This window comes from Ictalurus furcatus, chromosome 12 (genome assembly GCF_023375685.1).
Source record: "Ictalurus furcatus strain D&B chromosome 12, Billie_1.0, whole genome shotgun sequence".
Taxonomy (NCBI): Eukaryota; Metazoa; Chordata; class Actinopteri; order Siluriformes; family Ictaluridae; genus Ictalurus; species Ictalurus furcatus.
In genome coordinates this window covers 28849501-28868622 of record NC_071266.1, presented here as the reverse complement: position 1 = coordinate 28868622, position 19122 = coordinate 28849501, and the positions used below count along the sequence as shown (strand labels likewise).

General features: G+C 38.3%; 1 protein-coding gene across 1 annotated transcript; it reads left to right on the top strand.

The window, feature by feature from the left end:
- The first annotated feature begins 11 nt into the window (after positions 1–11).
- LOC128616292 (zinc finger protein 585A-like) lies at positions 12–17224 on the top strand. The gene is made up of 12 exons (XM_053638867.1): positions 12–190; positions 437–587; positions 765–875; positions 1623–1894; positions 2170–2237; positions 2362–2552; positions 4289–5216; positions 7544–7575; positions 9137–9142; positions 11143–11262; positions 11404–11511; positions 12488–17224. The coding sequence occupies exons 1-12, from the start codon at positions 140–142 to the stop codon at positions 13609–13611; spliced, it is 3162 nt and encodes a 1053-aa protein (XP_053494842.1). The 5' UTR covers positions 12–139; the 3' UTR covers positions 13612–17224.
- The last annotated feature ends 1898 nt before the right edge of the window (positions 17225–19122 follow it).

The following is a 19122-nucleotide window of genomic DNA, read 5'->3' as shown; positions in this document are numbered from 1 at the left end:
TAGAAGAAGAGGAGCTGCTGTTTATCCGGTAGAACAGCTAGTTCACCCTGCTGCTAATCACCTCTACAGGAACATGTTTCTGGAAGGAATTTACATATGATCGAGTTTTACAACAACATCAAAAAACTGGTTATAGTGTATGGGTTTAAGGTGTTCTGCTTCAAAACTTCATTCTGCTTTTAAGACCAAGGTGACTTAAAATGAAGTTTACATCTATAGCAATAGTGTTTATCTGCTAAACATTAGAGAGACTGTTATCAATGGGACGCTGTTATCAATTATTCCTCAACCCTTCCTTCCCTACTGGCGACCAGTCACTTGCAGGTCTTGAGCTTTAAATATAATTTTACAAGGATTGAAAAAGAAAAGACTGGCAAACCAACTTTCAGAAAAAAATATCAAGTCTGATATAGTATTGTGTTTGTTTTTTCATTAGCTTTGTGAAGATATGCAGACAGAAGCTTGTATGACTTTTGGTGGAGGGACATCAGACTCTGTAGGACACATCAGCCCTGAGGACCAACAGAATGGAGAATTCCAGAAGAAACCTATTAAAGAGGAAGAACCTGAAGATGAAGAATATTTCTGTAAGACAAGAGAGTTCAGTCTGGAGCTAAAATAACACTGTCATTGATCATTCTACCAAACTATATTGTTCTAATTAGGCCTAATCTCAGATAGGTCTCATAATTTATGTTTTGTATTTTTCATCTTTTTTTTAATATAACAATTAGTGCAACTAAATTTAACTGATGGAACTTTAGATGGAGGTACGTCAACCTTTGTGGGACACTTCACCCCTGTGGACAAACAGAAAGAAGGATTTCAGGAGAACCATCTAAAACAGGAAGAACCTGAAGATGATAACTACCTCTGTAAGGCTACCAAAGAGAGTCTGGTTTGGAGTTAATTAACACTATCACTGATAACTTGTTAGTCTGTGCTGAATTTTCACTGAAATTTGTGAGTATTTTTTTTTAAGGTTAGGAGCATTGCTCATGTTGGTGATACCAGGATTTGAACTCCGTCTTTTACAGTAGATAAGAGCTTAGCGAATCTAAACACTCAAACACTTTTATATCCTTAGGGTTGTTCAATTAAGTGCATGTTAAAAATTTCTAATATGATTAACATCCTGGTACCGAGATTTATAAAACAATGATTTTATACCACAGCCATTTCTCTGTTGATGTCGATGTATGTTTAAATGATTCATCTCTGGTTACTTAGGATAAAATATCCTGGTAATTTTGGTAGAATTTATAACGACAACAATTTTCAGAAACATGACTGGACTACTAGCCACAGAAAAACTTAGAAATAAGGAAAGTGACAATTAATCATACTTCTAATGCACCTGGAAATTCAGAGCACATTTTTTTATGACAGAGTTACAAAATGTTACCCCACAACCATTTCGGTCTTGATAATGGTCAAGGTTTAACCACCTGGTAGAGGCAATCAATCCTTCTACTAGGCCGAATTCATGAATAATTTTCATAGAAACCTTAGAAATAAGTGGTGTGGGAATATATTTTCAAAAAAATGTATGTCATCAAAGCTAACAAAACTCACTGCACCTGAAAATTCTATTTATTTAACTATTATGTCTTTACTTGCAGACTGTGAGGACTGCAGCTCATTCTTCATCAACAAGTGTGAGATTCATGGACTGGCTGTCTTCATCTCTGATAGCCATGTTTCCATGGGGGTTCCAGACCGAGCCAGACAAACCCTTCCACCTGGCCTGGAAGTGCAGAAATCTGATATTCCCGGGGCAGGCCTGGGAGTGATTAATAAGGGAGAGATTGTTCCAGTAGGTTCCCACTTTGGCCCCTATCAAGGAGACTTGGTAGACCAAGAGGAAGCCATGAACAGTGACTACTCTTGGGTGGTGAGTTAGGTTCTGAAAAATAAATGTCTTATTTGCCATCTTTTATTGGTTTAATACAATTACCCTCATAATAATATAAACCTTTACATTTGCCACCTCTGCCAAGACAAACGGTTGTATATGTTCTAATGTATGAAGGGATATTGATTCCTATTTCAAATGTAGAGGCAATGCAAATATTTTTTTTTTCATTACAGATGAAAAACAGACCTTATTTTCTTTTAGGAGATCTGTATCAGTTGCATTAATGGATAATTGTATAATTTGTTTTGCAGATCTGCAAACATGGCCAGTGTGAGGAATACATCGATGCCAAGAGAGAGATATGTGCAAACTGGATGAGGTGAGGTATATTTCACTAAAAAAAAAACACTTTGGATTTCACTTTGTGATGAATTCATTTTCCATTTTTTTCCCCTCTCACCATGGATTTGTCACTTGTTTTTATATATTTGTCTTAAATATAGATATGTGAATTGTGCTCGTAATGATGAAGAGCAGAATCTTGTGGCGTTCCAGTATCGAGGGCAGATTTTTTACCGTTGCTGTCAACCTATCGAACCAGGACAGGAGCTCTTGGTGTGGTATGAAGAGAAATACGCTAAGGATCTCAGCATTGCATTTGAATACATCTGGAACAAAAAGTGCTCCAATATCGGTATTGCCCACACTTTGATATTTTATAATGTCTATTTACTTTAGATGTTTTTTTTTTTTGTTTGTTTTAATACACATGTTTTGAATGGTCAGCTAGATCATTACCTGATAGAGTTGGTAAGGTGAGAACAGAGAAACGCAAAACTACGTATTTGAGGGTTTTCTCAAATAGGGACTGAGTATGATTGAATTAGAATTCTTGTTTCATTTCTATCATCACAAGAGGTGGTAGTCACCACACTGAAAATTGTTCAAGGTCACACAGTGATGTGTCGTCTGAAACCTACATTAGTGTAAGTATTCTGCTCAAACAAAAAACAATTTGGTTTACTTAATCTCAAGTGACCCTGACTGACCGGTCATCTCAGTATTATTCAGTATTATTTTAGTGTTATTGCTACAAAGTTGCATTTTTGTGGTATCTACCCAAAGCTCTGTTGAACAGCATGCAGTATTTACGGAAACATTGAAACCATGGTAATTGTGTAGTCATGTGGCGAGTCTTTGGTGCCGGGCCACCATCACACACAAGTTCTGGGCTGTTACCCAATGAAATGGACCCTGTTAATCCTATAGAGTTTCTACAGACACCTTGTTTCTCCCTCAGATCTCCAGTCATACAGATGATGAGCTGTTGTATATGGTAATAAATACAAATAGCTGCCCAAACTATTAGCATTTGCCTGATTCTCAGCAAGTATTATGCTTATTTGTAACCCCTTTCCTTGCATAGTGACAGCTTACAGATCACCTGAAATATCTCATGGACTGCATGATGTATGTGAATTACAGACCACATTATTTAAGATTACAGACTACCTGAATTGGCTTATAGACCACTTTCGGTAGCTCTTTGTCAACAGTGCCACTGAGGAAGTAGACTTTATTCTGAAGTGTGTTTCTGTATTGTTCAAAAAGATGGTGAGATGAAGATGAAGTATTAGAGCACCTGTGACACTTCCTTCAGTCCTACTTACTTACCTCAGCTGAGAGTTCAGGTGGCAGCTATGCCACCATGAAAGTATCTTTCTTTAGGGTATAGCCTTTGGGGGGTATTTCAGCATAGTTTGCATTAAGGGGGGCTTTAGTGGGAATTTGCCCCACTGCTGGTGGACCAATTTGTTACTTCTAGGATGTAGTTGTAAGGCCATCTACACCCAAATTGTTATAGCTGGGAGAGAACTAAGAGGAGAATGATTGCAATGGAATTGTGTACTTTCCATTGCAGATAAGTTAAGAATACTGTTTGGAGTCTTATTACGCCTGGCATTTTCGGGGGCAGCTGTGGCTCAGGTGGTGGAGCGGGTTGTCCACAAATTGTAGGGTTGGCGGTTCAATTCCTGGCCTACATGTCTCTACATGCCGAAGCGTCCTTGTGCAAGACGCGGAACCCCAAGTTGTTCCAGAATGCAAGTTAGCGCCTTGCATGGCAGCTCTGCTGCCCTTGGTGTGTGGGTGTGTGTGTGTGTGAATGGGTGAATGAGAAACAGTGTAAAGCGCTTTGTAGAACCGCTAAGTTTAAAAAAAAGTGCTATATAAGTGCAGACCATTTACAATTTTCAACCCCAAGTTCAGACCTAGATGGCTGCCATAGAGCATGATCTTGTTATTGCAGTATTTGTGCAAATTATCCTCTTCAGTATGTTATGTTTCTGTCTTAACAATTGTTCATTTTGGTACAGTCAATTTTTTGCAAGTCCCTATGATTTTCTGACCCCCCTCTCTTTTTCTGCTCAGAAATGAAAGGCCCAATGATGGAAGCTGTCTCCTGCTCCTTCTGTCCACTGTCCTATACATCTCAAATTTACCTTTACAAACACATCAGACGATTGCACTGTAAAGAATATGAGAGACTGCTGCAACACGATATTAACTGTGAAAAAATTATACCCACAAGAAGCACCTGTAGTCAGCAAAAGTTCCCTGAGACTCTTCAAACTAACACCACTCCTGGGAAAATGCAGAAAGGATCTGATCACACCTCCAATTGCAAGGAAAGTTTTATTCAACACCTCGAACTGCCCCGGCACATTCACGCGAAAGAGAAGCCATTTTACTGCTCGCATTGTGGAAAGAATTTTACTAGGAAGGATAATCTCCAAACGCATATGCGCATTCACACGGGTCAGGTGTTCTACTGCTCACAGTGTGGAAAGAGTTTTATCCGAGAGAGTCATCTTCAACTACACGAGCGCATTCACACAGGAGAGAAGCCATATCAGTGCTCAGAGTGTGGGAAGAGTTTTAATCAAATGAGCGCTTTTAAAAGACACCAGCGCACTCACACAGGAGAGAAGCCGTATCAGTGCTCGCAATGTGGGAAGAGTTTTAGTCAGCTGGGTAATCTCCAAACACACCAGCGCATTCATACAGGAGAGAAGCCATTTCATTGCACAGATTGTGGGAAGAGTTTTAGTCTACTCAATACTCTCCAGTTACACCAGCGAATTCACACAGGAGAGAAACCATATTACTGCTCAGACTGTGGGAGGAGTTTTAATCAAGTCAGTGCTTATAAACGACACCACCGCATTCACACAAGAGAGAAGTCCTATCACTGCTCTCATTGCGGGAAGGGTTTTAGTGACGGAGGTAAATTCAAGGCACATCAGTACATTCACACAGATGAGAGGCTTACGATGATGGATGCTTTGCAAACATACCAGTGAAGCCATATGAAGACACATGGCAGTGCCAGATGTAAAACACACCTCCATAAATGCTGGCCATTTGTGAGTGCATTACTGATGGAATGTGCCAGGTGTGAACCAGTAGTGATGCAAATACAGGAAGCACAGGTGTCTGTTATTGAAGTGTATATATCTGTGTGTATTCTGTTTCATCTGGTGGTCTGACCTCCTGTTTTAATTTTCAGTCTCCCCTCATAAGTAAGAACATAAATAATTTTCCAGAGTCAGATTGATAACATTATTAGCGTCTGCCACATCACGCTATAAACTAAAGAAAGTAGAGACAGTTAGCTATACCTATAAATAAACAAAAAAATTCTGTAATGAATGAATAAACAAAATAGGCTCCAGGTTTCCCCTTGACCCTGAAAAGGATAAAGCGGTATAGAAGATGGATGGATGAATAAACAAAGCATTATTTTTATTTTTAATTTATTATTATTATTTTAAACTTTTTTTTCTTTTTTTTTTACCATCCATCCATCCATCCATCCATCCATTTTCTATACCGCTTATCCTTCAGGGTCGCGGGGAAACCTGGAGCCTATCCCAGGGAGCATGGGGCACAAGGCTGGTTACACCCTGGACAGGGTGCCGATCCATCGCAGGGTGGAACTACTACATTTATGTTTGACATGCTGTCAGCCATTTTTCCATTATTGGCAGTTGGTTACAAGGTTCGGCTCTTTTGAGAACTATCCCAAACATCATATGGAGCCGCTGTAGTTTCTGGTAGGACAAAAATACATTCGCAAAGAGATTACTGTCCAATGAATGTTGAGGGATTTTCTGTCCATATACTTACTGACTGAGGATCCGTGTGTACAGACGAGAACCAAATGACGTGTTAAAAGGCAGTTGTCAAATGAACCCTTGTCTTTGCTCCCATTACAGTCAGTGTACTGATGTAGCTGTCTTATGGTATCTGGCTTCATTTGAAACTGCATCAGTGGAGTTCTATCATAGGTGCATCTGTGGGTTTCAATGGAGAATTTCATGCAGACTGCACTGTCCACTGAGGGGGAAAAAAGGTTTGCATTAAATGAATGAATAGCACAATAGTGCAGAGAGATTTTTCATAATTTGATTTTTTTTAATTATTTAATTTTATGAAAAGTTGTTATTATTATTATTATTATTATTATTAATAATAATATATACCATTTTTAAACATTTAATTGCAGAATTTTAATGGAATTTATGGGGAAGTGTGCCTGTGGTGTGAACATGGCCAGAGAACTGCCAAGAAATTGTTATAGTAATAATAATAGTAATAATTCTGGCAAATTTGGTGCTATTCATTTTTGTGGCCTTATAATTATACCATGCTGATTATGCAGATTATGGATTTGGAAAGGTTTTCTTTAACCTTATGCAAGGTACCAGGTTACTCTGTTTGGCCGCATAATGGTGTTGAATATTTATATTTATTTTCTTATGTAAAATTACCAGTGTTTTCTATCAGAAAATATTATGGGAGTGTTATTATTTTTTTCCCCCTAGGGGCTCTTAAGAGACCCACACCAAAATATGGCTGACATACAATCTTCAGGGCCCTTAATTATAATATAATTAAGTCAGGGAATTGCTCCAAGGACATTTTACTGATGCAAGCTCAAGTCAAACAGGTGCTATAGCACACCACATACTGGCAATATGTTGGTTATTCTCCTGGATGCATCCCTTCATTCATCAGCATGAGGCTAGATTCACAAAAAATTTTAGCCAACCAATCACCCCAGCTATGTGTGGTCTGTTGAGGATGCTTTGGCTGAACTGCCAAACTGATATGGGTTATTATTCTGCATCTGGACCCCAAATGCCTCAGAATTTGGCCCACAGGTGGTCTGACCAATTTTTCTATGCATTTCCTCCTCTAAAACAGATACTTTCCACTGTGTAAGATTTCAGCAGCTAGACCAGAGAATTACTTGTGGCCTCAAGATGGCATGGAATGAAAGGGAGCTATATGAATAATGTTATTTAGGAGAGAGGTGTAGTTATAAGTGTGGTCTTTCTTGCACACTAATGTTCTTTTCGAATTCCACATGTTCTCTCCCAATTTAAGGTGCAATAGAGCCACCTACCGAACTGGAGTGGAGACTAGGAAATGTTCTGTTTGTTATACTGAATTTCTTATAAATAATGTTTTAAGTAACAATGCAATTTTAAATATATTATAAATATTTTTGTGAACTGTGCTTATCCGAGAATTGTATCCAAGTAAGCCCTTTCATCCATTAGCTTTCAGTGCATTTATTAAATCTTCCCCATCTGTGCTATATGCTTTACTGTGTAATAGTACATGTCCTACTGTCTCCCGACATTCACAGTGTGAGCAGAGCCCTGTAGCCTACCATGTTTCTTCCTGATGATTCCTCTGGTAATGACGCATTTCACCCCTCCTCATGCCACACTATTAAAACTCTTAGCATGTTGAGCAGCTGAGGAGTTTAGCAGATATTTTTGGATGATGAATGCTTTATTACAATGAATGTGCCATGCATATGCTAATGGAATGGATTATATCATCTAATGGAATGCATGTTGGTAAGAGATGAATAATATCATCTAATGGAATGGATTAACCAGGGGGATGTCCCTACAACTGACCATTTCACTCTCCTGCAAGTTTGTACAACAGCCAACAGCACACCTTTGGGCTAAGAGCAGTGTGAAACTTGTAGAATGTGGGTGTATGTATAAAAAAAAAAGTGCTGTAATTTCTACATGGTAAAAAATAAAATGTATTTTTAAAAATACCCTTTATTAAAATCTGAGAATGTGTTTTACTTTAACCATGTGAATTGTTTGAGTACATATGCAAAACTGTGGAGTGCAGAGGAAAATAAAAATATATGCCTTTGACGAGGACATTATGGAGGACAGTGTTGGTAGAAGACAGCTAAATAGCAAAAATAAGTAGTTGTATTATCTGAAGTATTTGTGCTAATATTGTATTATGATTTCATCTTTGGCCATTTAACACTGTAACTACAACCCCAATTCCAAAAAAGTTGGGACAGTATGGAAAATGCTGATAAAAACAAAGAGGAGTGATTTGCAAATCATTGCATTCTATTTTTAATTTACATTTTACACAAAGTCCCAACTTTTTTGGAATTGAGGTTGTAAATGTACTTTGACTTGTATTCAAACAAAAAAACGTATTAAAACATAATCCTAATGTTTTACTTAATCAACTGCATAGTTTTTGTTTGTTTGTTTAAGATAAACGTTTATTTTGAAATTGATCCATGCAAACGTTCCAAAAAATTTGGGACAGGGGCAATTTAGGACTAATAGCAACATTTCTAATTTACTTTGTTGAGCTGTTTCTTCTGTCCAGTGTTTAAGATGTTTTTCTTTTTGTGTTTTAATAATCTGATTTGTTTTGTCTGGTGTTTGGCTGGACATGTTTTGGACTGTAAAGTCAGTTCTAAGACCAGCTTGCTGAGGAGTCTTCTCTCTTTGGGTTAGCTCTTGGTATCTCAATGCTTTGTGATGGAAGGTCCCTGTTTGACAATTTTTAGGTGGGCGTGGAATTTAATGGCTCTTTTTTATTTTAATTATTATCGGGTACAGTCCTAATTCCGCTCTGCAGAATTCTCATTATTTGAAAGAGTTTTTCGTTGACACTTGTTTCCAGGTTTACTTTCAGTTTCCCGTCGTTATCTGAGTAGTGATTACACAACCGTCCAGCAGGGGGCGGTGTGCACGTCCGCTGTAAAATCAGTAGAAGAAGACGAGCTGATGTTTTCACGATTAGGTAGTTAGCTCATCCTGCTAATCAGCCCAACATAAACATAATTAAAGGAAGGAATCTGCATGTGATCGAGAAAAAAACATCATTTTTTCTTCATTTAAGGTGTTTAATCTCCGTTCTGTTTTTAAGACCAAGGTGAGTTAAACTGAAGCTTGTTTGCTGAGCTACACGGCTAACAGTGGCTGTATAATGGACAATATCTAAAATATGCAAACCTCAACATTAAAATCATTGTTTAGCTCAGTTTAAGACACATTTCCTCCTGACGACTTTAAAATAAGTTCTTTGGTTTACTTTGTAGTTATCAGTGTGTTGAATAATCTACAGGAACACTACACCCTTTTTCTTACTCTTTAAAGGAAAACTCCACCACATTAAATATGTTTTTGAAATATTTATAACATGATAATTTGTGGGATGGTGCTACATTTTCGTTATTTCCGTGAGATAACGGATGTGTCCCTCACTAACGTCACAGGAGGGACAAATTTATCTCTAGTGCAATTACAATTAAGTGTAATGAAGGGGGGGGGGGTAACAGTCATAATAAATATAAAATGATAACAGTGAGCGTTCAATGTTCAGCAACTTTCGCTGTTTTCTCACTCACTATTTCCCATCAATGTTCAGTGACATACAAATTAAAAGTCCAATGTAGAATTTAGATACGGTAAAATGACACTTTCCTAATCCCAGGTGGAAAATTCCAGAATTAGTGCAAATGTTGGACTCGAAGTTTAAAACTACACTGCAGGTATATGATGTGTTTAAGCTAATTTACAGCAGGCTTGGCTTGGCTAGTTAGTCAGATTCACTGTAAAAACAGTAATATAGTTACATTAAATTGATAGTAGTAAAATGGTTGGGTCTTCAGATGTTTCTCGAAAGTTGTGAGGGAGTCTGTAGAGCAGAATCGGACAGGTAATACCAGTGTAACAAATCTCAAAGATAAAGAAATTGTGGTGATTTGCTTTGTGAAGTCACACAGGTTGTCTGTTTTAAAGGTTTCTGACACATCTTGGTTATAGTAGGGAATTTGGTCGTCTTAGAGGTCAGGCTGGAATCATGAGCAATTTCTGGGGGAAAATGTTTATACACTGAAGACGTTTGGGTTTGAGATCAAAAGATGAATATGACATGACAGATCAAAATTTCAGCTTTCATTTCTTCATATTTACATCTAAATGTGTTAAACATCTTAGAACATGGCACCTTTTGTTTGAGCCCACCCATTTTTTTTTGTATCAAGTGATCAAAAATATTGGAACATATTGATAACTGATGGGTGTTTCTTGCTGTCCAGCTGTGCCCTGTTAAATTGATTGTTTAAAGAATTTATAGCTCTGAATATCTACTCTTGGTTTAAGCCATAGGTTTCATCTGTGAAGACTACATTTGTTGTTAAAAAGGATAATCCAACATGTATAGCAGAGAGCTATGGGAGAAAGGCACGTCATTCTGAAGCTGAGAAAAGAGGGAAATTGAATCAGAGGCATTGCACAAACATTGGGCGTAGCCAATACAAAAATTTGGAATGTCCTGAAAAAGAAAGAAACCACTGGTGTACTAAGCAACAGACACAGAATGGGTCGGCCAGGGAGAACAAGAACAGCTGATGACAGAAACATTGTGAGAGCTGTGAAGAAAAATGCCAAAAAATAACAGTTAGTTACATCACCAACAACCTACACAGGGCAGAGGTGAAGGTATCACAAAAAGAAGAATTCAACAGTTTGGTGATGTTAGTGCGTCACAGGCTTGATGCAGTTATTGCAAGCAAGGGATATTTAACCAAATATTAAGTGTTATTTTTCATGACTATATGTTCCTAAACCTTTGCTTACGTAAAAAAAAATAAATTGGGTGGTCTGCCACCAAAAATTCCATGTTTTAAGTTATTTACCACATCTAGACGTAAATATAAAAAAAATTAAAGCTGAAATTCTGATCTAGCATCTCATATTAATCTTTTGATCTCAAACCCAAATGTATTCAGTGTATAACAAAAACACTAGAATTGGCCTTGCTGTCCCAATTCTTTTAGAGGTGACTATCTTTCATTTATGCCAAATATGTATTGTTCTTTGATTAATAGCTTTGTGAGTGTGTGCAAACAGTGGCTTGTATAATTGCAGGTGATAGCATATCAAGCTTTGCAAAGCACATCAACCCTGTGGACCAAATGAATGGAGGACTCCAGAAGAAGCCTCTAAAGGAGGAAGAACCTGAAAATGATGAATACCTCTGTAAGACAAGTATGGGTCTAAATATTACTTTCAATAATAATTTGACATCTGACTAGGAATTTCAGTCACAAAGCAGTCGGTTATTTTTGTGTTGTGTATTTTGTACTTGCTTGAGATGTCTGTACTCAAATTTAAATTACGGAACTTCAGGTGGTGGCACATCGGTCTCTGTGGTTCACGTCACTCCTATGGAACAGCAGAATGGAGAATTCCAGAAGACGCTTATAAAAGAGGAAGGACCTGATGATGATTATCTGTGTAAGACACCAGGGCACACTCTAGTGTCCAGTTTATGTTCAAACTAGGTGTTAATTTGTGTGGAACTCCCTTTTGATTGAAATGTGCTGTATTTAAATGGTCAGAGGTCATCCCAATGTGAAGTCATTCTTCATGTCTGTGTGATTTATATCTCTTAACATTGTCATACGTATGTTCCTTGACATTACCTGAAAATTGGCCAATTGATTACCAAGATTAGCAGATGTGTCGGGTGCTATCTCCACTCTAACACTATGCATTTGTCTCTGATAATCTATAGTGACGAGTAGCAGAGGACGTTTACGAATATCCCTAGGCATAAATATGCTTTCTCAAACCTCCTGCCTTAAATCAGGCTTTAAAGGATTGAGGTCTAATTATGATTGGAAATTCACCAAGAACATATATGATCACCATTATGATCAAGGAAGGATTCTGGCATGGTTGGGATCCAGTCTAATGCCACATTTCCATAACAGATCACTTTTCCTTTGGGTGCCCGGGCTCCCTGCTGTGTTACTCTAGTACTTGACCTGTCTTGGCAAAGAGAGATGGATGGGAGGAAGGGATAGAAAGGAATGGAAAGGGGCACAGGACTTTTGAATTGGTTTTGGGGAGAAATGAAGAGAAAGTAAGAGTAAGGGTAAGTCACATGTCCCTAGATATACCAAATGGTTATTCTCTGCAAGCTATATGTCTTTCACGTACAGCTCACCTCAGCAATGGAGGGTGACGCCATGGTGGTATATCAATATCCTTTCGGCATCGCTGGTTGGATGGCTAGGAAACAAGGTGGCATTTGTTTGAATGGCAAAGTTGTCCTTTCTTTTTATTCTAAAACGTCCTGAAGAAAAACATTAACTGTGTGAGGTTTTTTTTTGTCATTTCAGTGACAGTGCCAAGAATTAGAAAAGAAGGAATAAAAATATTCTAGGTAATAATGGTTAAACAAATTGATTGTGTCCTCTCTTTCTAGACTGTGAGGTCTGCAAATCCTTCTGTATTAACCAGTGTGAAGTTCATGGTCCTCAGCTCAAATCACACCATATAGAAGAGAAGCCATATAACTGCTCACACTGTGGGAAGAGCTTTTCTACACGGAGGGATGTGAAGGTCCATGAGCGCATTCACACAGGAGAGAAGCTGTATCATTGCTCACAGTGTGGGAAGAGTTTTGTCCACCAAAGTAGTCTGAGATCACATAAGCGCATTCACACCGGAGAAAAGCCGTATCAGTGCTCACACTGTGGGAAGAGTTTTGGTCATAAAGACACGCTCAAGAAACACCTGCACGTTCACACAGGAGAAAAGCCGTATCAGTGCTCACAGTGTGGGAAGAGTTTTAGCGACAGAGGGACTTTCCGATCACACCAATACATCCACACAGGAGAGAAACCGTATGAATGCACAGAGTGCGGTAAGATTTTTACTCGCCAAAGTTCTCTCCAACAACACCAGCGTGTTCACACAGGAGAGAAGCCGTATTACTGCTCAAAGTGTGGGAAAAGTTTTAGTCAACATGGTACCCTCCAGCAGCACCAGCACACTCACACAGAAGAGAAACCATATCAGTGCTCACAATGTCGGAAAAGCTTTAACAGGCAGAGAAATCTCCAATCGCATATGCGCATTCACACAGGAGAGAAGCCATATCGCTGCTCGCAGTGTGGGAAGAGTTTTAGTCACCATTGTACTCTAAAACGACACCAGCGCATTCACTCAGGAGAGAAGCCGTATCGGTGTTCACACTGCGGGAAAAGTTTTACTCAACACGGTACTCTACAATCACATACAAGCATTCACACAGGAGAAAAGCTCCATCAATGTTCACAGTGTGGCAAAACATTTAACCGACAGAGTTCCCTCCAAATACACCAGCGCATTCACACGGGAGAGAAGCCTTATCAGTGCTCGCAATGCGGGAAGAGTTTTAATCAAAATGGCACTCTCAAACAACACCTGCGCATTCACACTGGAGAGAGGCCGTATTACTGCTCACAGTGTGGGAAGACTTTTAGTCAGCAGAGTACGCTCCACCAACACCAGCGCATTCACACTAAGAAGAACCTATATCAGGATACGGCATGGGAAGGGCTTTAATGAAGCATGCCCTTCAACAACATTAGCACGTCCAAACAGGAGAAGTCGGCGTTTCACTGCTCAGATGTAAATGCTCCTAATTAACTTGGGGTGTGATATTGTTTTGATATTGTCTTAAACATACAGCTGTGTGTCATCAGCATAGCAGTGGAAGCTAAGACAATGTTTACAAATGATTGTACTCAAATGTAGTATATATATAATTCTTCTTCTTCATCCCACCATTTTGTCTGGGCTTGGGACCGGCACTGAGAGTGCACTAGCTTGTGCAACCCAGTGCCTGGGTTTGGTGCCCAGCATGGGGCTCAAACCTACAATCCTGAGATTAAGAGATGTATAATTATATAAAATTAATTTATTATATTAATATCCATATTTAAAAAAAAAAAAAACACTTGTCCTAGAACAGGCCTTTGTGGAACAACAAAGTTTACCATACTAACTTATTTTACTTACCTCTAGCAAGGCATGCAGAATGTGGTCATCCAGCGGAAGATGCTTTTCTTGTCATCCCTTAAGTAGTATTTTAGAGAACAGTAAAAATGCTAGATGTTTTTAAACCCAGATTAAAAATTTTCTTGTTTAACTTGCCATATTCATCGTTTTTTATTCTTTTATCTCATCTTAAATATACTTTTCATTGATTCTAAATAATTTGCATAGATTTATAATGAATTCATGTTACTTCATCTCAAACCCAGAGGCTTGATTGGCATTCTTTCCTTGGGCCCATGTGGTTGTGTTCTTTTTTAGGATGTTACGGCAGTCTAGGTTGGACTGCAACATGAATGAGAGACTGGATCCCTCTGTCGTCAGACGCAAACACTGAACACTCAATATCAACTGTCAGTGAGATTTTATTGACAAAGGTGTACTCTCACTTTAAATTGCAACCGTGGGATGGGATGTGCTTCACGGACGAGTATACGCCAAAATAATTTTTTGGATAACTCCTTTTAAAAATCACAAAATAAGGTTTTCTCTAAGTAATTTAAAAGAAAAACTAGTCCTTCAGAAAGACTGCAAGCTACTGCAACAGGTCTACTCAAGAGAAGAGAGGTTATTTGGTTTGGTACTTCTGGTGACATCTGAAAGGTGACAGTTTCCCACACTGCGACAGAACAAAGTGGTAAATGATAGCTCTGGTGAGAAAATTTGATAGACAACTTGGTGTAAAAGTGTGGAATGTCTTAGTATGCTGCCAATAATCACACTGGACCCAGGGTTTAATATTTTCTTGGGTTTGACAAGTCAGAAAATCCAAACGAGGCAGAGAAACATCTTACTGCTAAATGTGCCCCAAGGTTCAGTTCACCTGGCCAGCCTGGGGTTACATCAGACCAGCTTCATAAGACACTGGTGTGGTGTAAGTATTTTATTGTCCAGCAGATGTGAGTATAGAGTTGTGAGTTGAGTGTTACTATTTCAGACGCTTTGTTCTGCAAATCACTGAATAAGTGCATTTCAATCAGCTCCCTAGGTCGTGAATCAGTACATGGTGTACAAGAGTTCAGGCACTGGTAAGGACTCTGGCTCACTACACATTGGCGTAGACACTGATGACTCAATTTCCTACAACATGACTATGTATTCACTTTGTAAAACTTCACCACTGGCATTTATCAACAGTAAGCAGGACTCAAATTTTTCTGACATGTCATGTAAATTTATTAGCTTGATCACACGTGTTTCAATCATGGTACGTCAAGCAGGATCTTAGGCGAATAGTGGATTTAAAAAAAAACCAATTAAAACACTTAAAAAGCCGTTAGAAACCGTATATAGCATGTCAAATTGTTTTTAAAAAATTGCTAATTTGAGAGATACAACAACGATAACAAGCTATTAACATTTGTAGACAAAGTTGGCTTATGTTCGTCCACCTTTTTTTTTTTTTTCTTTTCCGAGCTGAGAGACTTCAGAAAACATGACGTCATTTCCAGTAAGGGAACATAGTGAGCATCGATGCTCCCTGGTTTTTGCAGTGCATTGTGGGATTTTTTAGGGAGCGAATGTTTCAGTGCACTTGAAGGATTTTGCGATTGAGACACACCTTGAAATGGCCAACTCCCTGATCAGTGTCCTGAACTACTGAACTAGGGAGCTGGTTGAGACACACCCTAAGAGAATACTTCAATTCAATTACAACAATACGATTTGAATTTAGAACATGAATAAAGTCATTTGTTGACGCTGATGTTTGACATCTCCAGACAATCAATCAAACAGACAATCAAGAATATAGACCTACCCATTGCAACAAAGCTCTCTCATCTGTTTACATCTGGAGTTTTCTGTGTTGATTGTGATTAACTGACAATGAGATAGAAAAAAAGACTATGAGAGAGCTGATTGGTCAGTTTGTTTAGTCGACTGTGTTCACCTGATTAGCTGTATGACTCATTATAATACAATCACGAAAAATAATTAAGTGTCAACTAGTTTTTAATCTCAGTTCCGAGCCAATGGATTGATCAACTCGAAAACTAAAAACCATCATCTACCACAAAAAAAAGCTTGATTTATCGCCATGAGAGCACACACCACTGCACTAACAGACACAAACAACAAACTGAAGTTTACTTCAGAGTGACGATCCAGGATATCTAAGCACTTATTAAGTAGTTTACATATTAGCCAGCATGCTAGCTAGCATTAGATATCTCATGCAATGATTGTTTATTCCAAAATACGTTCCCCCCGCTAGTTTCAATTTAAAAGAGGGAGAGAGAGAAACTTAAAGAAATAGATTTACTTTACAAATATACAGAAGCATTAATAACTTTCCTCAGATGTAAGGTGTAATCTGATGTAAAATACCTGTAAGTATTTTAAACTGTATTGTTGTGACACAAGCTGGCTCTCTTGCTTTCTTTCTCGATTTACTCCTTATGCTGTGGATGAAGTGGTAGAGTGTGGAGTTAATAATTATTTTCTATTAGTGCATCTAGAATGAAATCAAAACCAGACAAGGTTCCTTCAGGCAAAACTCCAAAGACTCCTCAATCATGTGACCCTATATTTTTTAAATTCTGGATTTATAATATAGGGCTAATGTAACATTTTATTCTGTCAGTAACATCCTTATCTGTAATCTAAGTGACTTAAAACCAGAGGAATATTCCCTGCACTGGCTTACAAGTCTTCTAGTGGGAAGAGTGAAATAAAAAATTTTGACACAGCTTTTCAAAAAGTCAGGAAGTGTATTTGAAAGGACAAATCTGTGTGCAAATGCAGAAGCGGTAGATGTACGAGTGGCATATCTTATGTACATCCAAAAGATAAAAAAGACACGTTTTATGTCAAAATGTGAGAGGCAAAATTTCCCTGTTTGTCTGATTTCCAAGTCAAATTGTAAAAGTGCACAGCGTTGTCAAGCACATTGAGGCGCTTTGTTTCCCTTAAAACTTTCTGCCTTTGTGATTCTCCTCCTTATCATGGGCTGTGTCTCAAATCAAAAACTTTTACATTTACTTTTCGAGAAATTCCAGAACACTTGTACAAAAGACAGGCCCTACTGTAGGTTTGAAGACTACAAGAGAGGTTTTTAAAATTCAACATGGACGACTCCCAGTATGAGATCAAGAGGTCTTGGTAGGCACTGCAGTTTTCAGCATGGCTGGGTAGGTAGGCATGGAGTGTCGAGCAATTTTGAAAAATCTAGTAACAAATTACAGTGGTGCTCAAACGTTTGTGAACCCTGAAGAATTTTCTATATATCTGCATGAATATGATCTAAAACATCAGATTTTTACACAAGTCCAAGTTACACAAATGAGACAAAAATGAACTCAGTCATTTATTTATTGAGGAAAATGATCCAATGTTACATATCTGTGAGTGGAAAAAGTATGTAAACCTCTAGTATTATCAGTTAATTTGATTTATTTACTCTGGCTAAGCCTAATTACTGAATGAACAGGTAATTTTGAATTGTAGACTTTAACTGTTTGACTTTAACACCCATTAAACTGTTTGTACTTAAATTTAAATTATTGATCTCCAGATGGAGGAACATCGGTCTATGTGTATCACATCACTTTTATGGAACAGCACAAGGAAGGATTGCAGAAAAGGCTTCTAAAAAATGGAAGAACCTGAAGATGAAGGATACCGCTGTAATACAAATATGCGTATTTCACGTTCAGGAATAGGCTTAGTGGTTAGCACATTTGCCTGGAGTTTGCATGTTCTACCCGTGCTTCAAGGGTTTACCCCAGGTACTCCGGTTTCCTCCCTCTGTCCAAAGACATGTCTTGTAGGTTGATTGGCATTTCCAAATTGTCCGTAGTGTGTGAATGGGTGTGTGACTTGTGCCTGGCGATGAGTTGGTACCCCATCCAGGGTGTCCCCAGCCTTGGGATAGGCGGTACAGAAAATGGATGGATAGTCTGACTAAGCTTGATTACGGAATGGAAACCCTGTTTGGGTTAAATTCGTTTGTCTAAATGTCTGTTCTCAAATTTAAATTATTGAACCCCAGGTGGAGGGACATCTCTGTGTTACTAAGTAAGTACTGATTAGCTGTTCCCTATGCCTAACATACTAAGTCTCTGTGGTTCACATCACTCCTATGGAAGAGCACAATGAAGGATCCCAGAAGAGGTTTATAAAAGAGAAAGAACCTAAAGTTATTTATCTTTGTAAGACACCAGGGCATGCAAGTGTCCCGTTTATTTAACTAACTATGCTGAATTTGTGTAGAACTCACTTTGGTTGAAATGTGTTGTGTTTACATTGGCAGAGGCTATTACAATGGCAGGCTGGCATCATATTAGCAGTGTGGTTTAATTTTTAATTTTTTTTTATTCTGTACATTTTTATCTACATACACATACAGTCCACTCTAAAAGTATTGGAACAGCAAGGCCAATTCTTTTGTTTTTACTATACACTGAAGACATTTGGGTTCGAGATCTAAACTTGAATATGAGACAATCATATTCAGCTTTCATTTCCTGATTTTGAGAGAGAGAGAGAGAGAAAGAGAGAGAGAGAGAGAGAGACCAGTGGATATTCAAAATGCTTGATAATGTAATAGCTGTATACAAAACATAACATTCATTCCTTTGGGGTTTAAAGCTCCATGATTGTAGATGAGCTCCTTCTCTGATTCCTCCTGTCATTACTCCCATAACAGCAACTGGCGATGCACACAGTGATGTTATTATTGGTATGTCCATCACTATTTAAGTGTTGAGCCACTGTAAATGAGAAATCCTTCATTGTGTTAGTGCTAGTCTCCTCTTGGTTTTTCAAATGCATAGCTCATTACATCTCTTACAGGAAAGGCAACAAACAGCTCCTGCTGTGATGCTCGAAAGATGATCCTTTAGGGCCTGTAATTTTAGTGGCTGTGTTAATAAACTGGCATTTGGAATATCTAGAACTCTAGCATACAAGACTACACAGATTATATTAGTCTGTTTGTTTAATTCACCCCTGACAAGCAGGTCGTTGATGTTTTTGTCCCATCTGTAGGAAATGAAAGGGAAGTTCTTGTGCATATGC